Below are 6,999 nucleotides of genomic sequence, written 5' to 3' on the forward strand. Positions count from 1 at the left end.
TTGACGGGGACCATATGTGCTGACTGAATCTCTCACAGTTCGGTACGGGAGATGGTGTACAACTCACCCTGCTCTTGTAGCTCTCTGGCGTCTTGTCTTGGAAGAAGTCCGTCGAGGAAGATACATGAGGCCTGAGGGTAGGAGGTCGTTGGCGGATGGCAGCGGCCGGGTCGTAGGTGAAGGTTCCCTCCCTCTGGCTCTGGTGGGAGGATTCTTGTTGTTGTCTGCAAAGAAGAAGAAAAGGGTGGTCGGAGCTCGTCTGATCCGGCGTAGTGCAGCTTGAGGAGGAGGAGGAGGAGGAGATCATGTCGTCTTGTGGGGCGAGAAAGACCACGGCGGCCGAGTCCCGAAATCGCGGCCGCGATGAACTTGCGATTCCAGGCCGGCGGCGAACAGGTCAGGCGAGTCCCAAAATTAATTTGATTGGGTCGGAGCTCGGCCTAATTCTCAAAAAAGAAAAGGAAAAGAAAAAGAGAAGAAGATTGGCCTAGCCTGGATATACGGGGGAGGAAGAGAGAGAGACGTCCCGCTCCAAGGTGACGATCGACACGGAGTTCCCGGGCGCGCTGCACAGCCCCACCACGTGAAACCAGTAGAGATGAGCGTACGTACCCGGCCGGGCTCGGTTCTCCTTAAAATCCTACGAATCCGTCTCCGATTGGATTGCCTCCGTCAGACTCGCCCTACGTACGTGACTCTGAACCATGGGCCGACTCGGACCTGTACCAGCTTTCCATGAAAGTACGTACATATAATAGGACCTGTAGCTAGCCACCTCCCTTGAATCCATCAAATCAAACCATATCCAGATCCACCAGAAGATCGACCGAGCAACTACGTATGTACGTACCGATCGATCCACAAGATTAAGGGCAGCGATCTGCGCCGGTGCACCGGCCCAACCGTTGGGCTGTCGGCCCGCAGCCATCCGATAGGCCTACTAATAACCGTTCGATTACGATCTAATCTTCGTCTTCGTTCACCTCTCGCCCGCGTCTTCGTCAAACCAACACCGCAGGACGCGCCTGACCTTGAAGAACCGCCCGCACGTTCTCCGGCCGTCGCTGCCCTCGTCGCCGGTCGTCCGGTCGCTGCCCTCGTCGCCTGTCGCTGTAGGTCGCCGTCGCTGCCCTCGTTGCCGGTCGCCGTCGTCGCTGTCGGTCGCCGTCGCCGTCTTCGTGCATGCAGCAGCCTGCTCCCGCGGTTGCAGCTCCCCATGGCGACGACCGTAGCTCCGGTGCGGCGGCACAACTCCGATGCAGCCGGCCATCCTCGTCGCCGGTTGCAGCATAAAAAATGGCATAGTCGCGTCGCTTAGAACCAAAAAACTGGTGGTAGCAAAAACCAGTGCCGATTCCAGCAAATCAAACACACCATGGAAACAAAAAAAGAAAATGAGGCATCGGTTCCAGCAAAAAACTCGCACAGGGTGGAACCAAAAACATGAAAACACCGGTTCCAGCAAAAACATGATACGATGGAAGCAAAACCAGACACCGGTTACAGCAAAGTCAAGACGCCAGTAGCAAAAAAATGGGTTGTTTCCAGCAAAATCCGAAGACATTAGTAGCAAAAAAAATGGTTGGTTGTAGCTTTCTGTCTCGAAGGTTGAAGCTTTTTTCCTCTACGGTAGAAGCTTTTTTCCTCTACGGTAGAAGCTTTTCTGTAAACGATTGAAACTTTTTTCGTTTTGAGCAGCGCCTGGGTGAAAGCTTCCTCTATCGTTAAGTTGAAGCTTTTTTCGTCAAAGGTTGTAGCATTTTCCGTAGACGGTTGTAGCTTCCCTCGATAGCACTGAAGGTTTGCAGCTTTCTGTATATACGGTTGAAGCTTTTCATATAGAGTTTGAAGCTTTTTTTTAGCGGTTGCAACACACGGGGGTCTGCGGCAGGTTCTGTAATGCCTCGCCTGCAGGTAGATGTGTGACGCCGACGGCCGTGTGACCGCCGCCGCAGATCTAGAAGAGGGGGGGGGAGTGGGCGGATAGGGGGAGGGAGGAGGTGCGGAGGTCGTCCATGGCATTCTCGGCAGCAGCCGTGGTTTGGATGGCGTGGGGTTAGCGGAGAAGATGGGGAGAGGTTAGCGATGGGAGCCGCGTGGAGGGAGGAGGTGTGGATCTCGCCGGCGCGCGATCCGCCTCGTATCTCCGGCCACCTCTGGTAGCAGCTCGCCGGCGCATAGTCGACCAGAGCCGCGGGGCGCGCTCGGACGACGGGGGAGCAGCTGGGGAGCGAGAGAGCGGAAGAAGAAGGCAACCATAGCGAAGGGATAAGGTGGGGTCACGGTCTGTTCTGGCCACATGATGACTCCCAATCGAACGTCCCGCGCGCGACCGGCCCAATGTTCGGCCGGCGCGCCGGGTATAAATGTTTCCCCAAGATTAAGGTAGCCAGCCAGCGAGGAGGGTAGCCGCCAACATGGGCTGCGGCATGAGCCGCCTCCTCAAGGCCACCGTCGCTCTCGTCATACTCGTCCTTCTCTTCATGCCCGGGGCCATGGCAGCCGCCGCCGCAAGCTTCGACGCCTCCCGGACACAGCAGCTGCCCCTGCCGCACGGAGAAGTGCACGGGCCGGAGAGCGTCGCCTTCGACGCTCAGGGCCGAGGCCCGTACAGCGTATCCGACGGCCGTATCCTGAGATCGAATGGGCCCAAGCTCGGCTGGACAACATACGCCTACGGACCAGGCTACGACAGCGAAACGTGCACGACATCCAGGTTTGGCACGGAGGCGGACATAGAGAGCCGCTGCGGCCGCCCGCTTGGCCTGCGCTTCAACGAGAAAACGGGCGACCTCTACGTGGCCGATGCGTGCAAAGGGCTTATGCGTGTGCCGCCCGGCGGTGGGGAGGCCACCGTGTTGGCCGACCAGATTGATGGCATGCCGTTGCGCTTCACCAACGGGGTTGACGTCGATCAAGTCACCGGTCAAGTCTACTTCACCCACAGCTCGATGAACTACGACAGGTCTGAACACGAGATGGTCACCAAGACGGGGGACTCCACAGGCCGCCTCATGATGTATGATCCACGAACATCGGACGTCATCATGCTCCAACCTAGGATGACATACCCGAACGGTGTCTCGCTCAGCACCGACCGCACGCACCTCGTGGTCGCATCTACCGGCCCATGCAAGCTGCTGAGGCACTGGATAAGAGGGGTCGACGCGGGCAAGTCCGAGCCATTTGCCGACCTGCCGGGCTACCCAGATAATGTCAGGCCCGACAGGAAAGGAGGTTATTGGGTGGCGTTGCACCGTGAGAAGAATGAGTTGCCTTTTGGCCGTGATAGCCATCTTCTTGCTGTCAGGGTCGGGGCCGATGGGAAGATAGTCGAGCAGATGAGAGGGTCAAAGAAAGTCAGGCCAACCGAGATCATGGAAAGAGATGACGGCAAACTCTACCTGGGTTCGGTGGAGCTTCCTTATGTCGGCGTAGTAAAAAGGAAGTAGAGAGAAGTAGAGAATAGTATGTATAGGAGGGCTTTTAGTTTTTTATTATTCTTGCCACTAAATATAATGCTCCAGTTTCTTTTTGTATCAGGCAAACTATTGTAATCCTTATTTTTATGATCAGACCATTTGTTTTTTGCTTCATTTTAATGTCTGGCATGATACTGATGTCGTTTACTGCCATGCGCTAGAGAGATGCAAACTTGAAGATATAGGATGGATTTAGTTTCTTATTATTCTTGCGGCTATATGTAATGCTCCAGTTTCTTTTTTATCAGGCAAACTATTTAATCCATATTTTTATTAGCAAACCATTTGTTTTTTGCTTCAGTTTAATGTCAGCCAAGTAACCGATGACGCTTACTGCTATGCGCTAGAGAGATGCAAACTTGAAGAGACGGACGTAGGGCGTGTCAACGGAGCCGATCCACAGCAACCCGTTCCTCTCCACCACCTCGCTCACCGTGGAGTCGCTGAACCCCGCAGCGCCACGGCCACCCTGCAGTTCTTGACATCTCCGGTGACGACAACCCTGACGGCCCTCATGGAGTTCGCCATGGTACCGTTCTATTCCCACTGCTTTTTTCGGTTCAAGCCCACCCAGTACCCATCCCTGGTCTCCTCTGTCGGGGTGCACGTTGTCCGGGTACCGCGGCAGCTCGGCAAGCACCTCCGTTTCCCCCGCCGTAGGTGCGTGCAGCCAGTGACGAAGCAGTCTGCATGACAATGTCTTGGCGACAACGAGGTGCGTCCTGTCGGCGCTCACAGAGTCACAGCCATGCCGTTGGGGAAGGCCAGGCCGGACCTGAGCACGGTGACATTGCTGGTCCGCGGGTTGCACATCATTAGCCGCCCGGTAGTGTCACCGGTCAGCACTCCCTCGCTACAGGCATGCACAACCATATGATTAGCTACTTGTCTGGTTGTGAATGCCTGCATCTGCATGCACTACTCCTAGTACGAGCGAGTTGTCAATGCGCGTGAATTCACTAGAGCTCTTCTAAAAATCCATGCCCACCTTCCGCTCCGAAGCGAGTAGTGTTGGTGCTGCCTCTCGCAACACCTCTTCTTCTTCCTCACAAATTCGTTACAGGCATGCACAACCATATGATTAGCTTAATAATAGAATGACCAGAGAAAGAAAAATGCATGTACTACTACTCTACTAGCGAGTTGTAAATTACATTGGTTATACATGAGCAACGATGCTATACACATGACAATTGCCGAAAGATTTTTGGCCGACATCATATTTGGCTATGGTTTTATAAAATGCACCATGAATAAAGTGTGAAACACCATCAGTTATTAAATATCTAGGGACTCCAAACGCGGGAAAATAACTTCTTTAAGTATTTTAATAGAAGTGTTGTGATCAACACTACTAGTTGGAATAATTTCTACCCACTTAGCTACGTAATCAACAACGACCATAATATAAGTATAACTGTTCAAGGAAGGAAAATGTCCCATATAATCAAAGCACACAATATCAAATAGTTCAATAACAAGTAAATAATTCATAGGCATTTCCTGACGTCTACAGATATTACCAATTCTTTGACATTCGTCGCAAGAAAGTACAAACTTATGTGTATCCTTGAAGAGAGCAGGCCAATAAAAACTAGATTGCAATACCTTATGTGCGGTTCTATCTCCAACACGATGTCCTCCATACGCATCAGAGTGACACTTCTTTATGAGATGTTCTTGCTCATGCTCAGGTACACAACGTCTAGTAGCACCATCTACTCCTTCTTTATATAGATGTGAGTCATCCCAGAAGTAATGTATTAAATCAAAGAATAACTTTTTCTCTTGTTGATATGTGTAATTAGATGGTATATATTCAGCAAGAATGAAATTAGCATAATCTGCATAGCAAGGATTATCACTAGAAGAAGCATTTACGATAGCTAATTGCTCATCTGGAAAACTATCATCAACAGGCAGTGGGCCCTTCATGACCCACAAGTATAGGAGATCAATCGTAGTCCTTTCGATAAGTAAGTGTGTCGAATCCAACGAGGAGCAGAAGGAAATGACAAGTGGTTTTCAGCAAGGTAATTTCTGCAAGCACTGAAATTATCGGTAATAGGTAGTTTTATAGCAAGATAATTTGTAACAAGTAACAATAGTAACAATAAGTGCAGCAAGGTAGCCCAATCCTTTTTGTAGCAAAGGGCAGGCCGAAACGGTCTGTGATAATAAGTAAAATGTTCTCGAGGACACACGGGAATTTCATCTAGTCACGTTCATCATGTTGGTTTGATTCGCGTTCGCTACTTTGATAATTCGAGATGTGGGTGGACCGGTGTTTGGGTGTTGTTCTTACTTGAACAAGCCACCCACTTATCATTAACCCATCTCGCAAGCATCCGCAACTACGAAAAAAGAATTAAGATAGGATCTAACCATAGCATTAAACATGTGGATCAAAATCAGCCCTGTACGGAATAGCACATAAACTAGGGTTCAAGCTTCTGTCACTCTAGCAATCCATCATCTAATAACTACTCCACAATGCATTCCCTTAGGCCCAAAGATGGTGAAGTGTCATGTAGTCGACATTCACATAACACCACTAAGGGAATCACAACATACATATCATCGAAATAGGAGAAAGATGCCACTATCTACTTTTATTATTCCCTTTGGTGTCTATCATACTGTCATTATCTACTTACGAGAGAGATGCCACTAGCGAACCTATGGCCCCAGGGACCATTCTCCTTTAATACTTGTGTATACACATTGATATGTTATTTACTTTTATTATTTTGTTTTTCCACTGTACCATTATCTATCCACTATTTGCTTTTAATCTTCCAACTAGCAAGACGAGGGGATTGAAAACCCCCTTTCCAAGTTGTCACAAGGTTTTTATTTTGTTTGTGTGTAGGTGTTGCTTATCTTGTTAGCAGGTCACACTTGTTGAAGTTAATTTTCATACAAGACAAATTGTCAAAATATGAAAGAAACAACTTAATATTTCTAGCATTATCCAAACTAGGATGCAAGAATAGAGGGTCTCATCAGCATATTGCAGGCTGATGATCCTACCTAGAACAACATTAGGGAGAGTGCGGCAATAATTCTTTCTTGAAAAGCTTTGATCAACATTTTACATAAAACATCAGCAACCCAGTTAAATAAAATAAGAGAAGGGGGATCCCCTTGTTTTAGACCCTTACAACTAACAAAAAGAGAACCATTTATATCATTTAATTTGACATAGAAGGAACAATTCCGGATAGTGCCCATAACCAAACTAATCCATTTATTACCAAAACCCTAGAGGAAAGCATTTCCACAAGGAAATCTCAGTTAAATCTCTTATAGGCCTTCTCATAATCTAATTTGAGGATAACCCCAGAATGTTTAGATTGGTGAAGTTCATGGATAGTTTCATGAGCATTCACAACACACTCCAAAATATATCTCCCCTTGACAAAAGCAAATTGACAAGAAGGCAAAAGTCCATCCCTAATAGGAGAAACCCTATTATTCATAGCATTTTACTAAAAAAAATCATATAGTAGTTACT

General features: G+C 48.9%; 2 protein-coding genes across 2 annotated transcripts; one reads left to right on the plus strand and one right to left on the minus strand.

Annotated features, from left to right (window-relative positions):
- Nucleotides 1–2,116: 2,116 nt before the first annotated feature.
- LOC141027834 (protein STRICTOSIDINE SYNTHASE-LIKE 10-like) lies at nucleotides 2,117–3,521 on the plus strand. The gene has a single exon (XM_073505351.1). The coding sequence runs from the start codon at nucleotides 2,418–2,420 to the stop codon at nucleotides 3,450–3,452; it is 1,035 nt and encodes a 344-aa protein (XP_073361452.1). The 5' UTR covers nucleotides 2,117–2,417; the 3' UTR covers nucleotides 3,453–3,521.
- Nucleotides 3,522–3,825: 304 nt separating this feature from the next.
- On the minus strand, nucleotides 3,826–4,295 carry LOC141026768 (protein STRICTOSIDINE SYNTHASE-LIKE 10-like). The gene is made up of 2 exons (XM_073503617.1): nucleotides 4,219–4,295; nucleotides 3,826–4,168 (listed from the first exon to the last, which is right to left on the minus strand). Exons 1-2 carry the CDS (start codon nucleotides 4,293–4,295, stop codon nucleotides 3,826–3,828), a joined length of 420 nt encoding a protein of 139 aa, XP_073359718.1.
- Nucleotides 4,296–6,999: the final 2,704 nt, after the last annotated feature.

This window comes from Aegilops tauschii, chromosome 7 (assembly GCF_002575655.3).
Source record: "Aegilops tauschii subsp. strangulata cultivar AL8/78 chromosome 7, Aet v6.0, whole genome shotgun sequence".
Taxonomy (NCBI): domain Eukaryota; kingdom Viridiplantae; phylum Streptophyta; class Magnoliopsida; order Poales; family Poaceae; genus Aegilops; species Aegilops tauschii.

Excerpts from the sequence above, each read along its gene's own strand:
- LOC141026768 (XM_073503617.1), bottom strand. The coding sequence starts at position 4,295 with ATGTGCAACCCGCGGACCAGCAATGTCACCGTGCTCAGGTCCGGCCTG. Across the intron at positions 4,169-4,218 it reads AACGGCATGGCTGTGACTCT|ACTGCTTCGTCACTGGCTGC; the intron begins GTGAGCGCCGAC and ends ATTGTCATGCAG.
- LOC141027834 (XM_073505351.1), top strand. The coding sequence starts at position 2,418 with ATGGGCTGCGGCATGAGCCGCCTCCTCAAGGCCACCGTCGCTCTCGTC.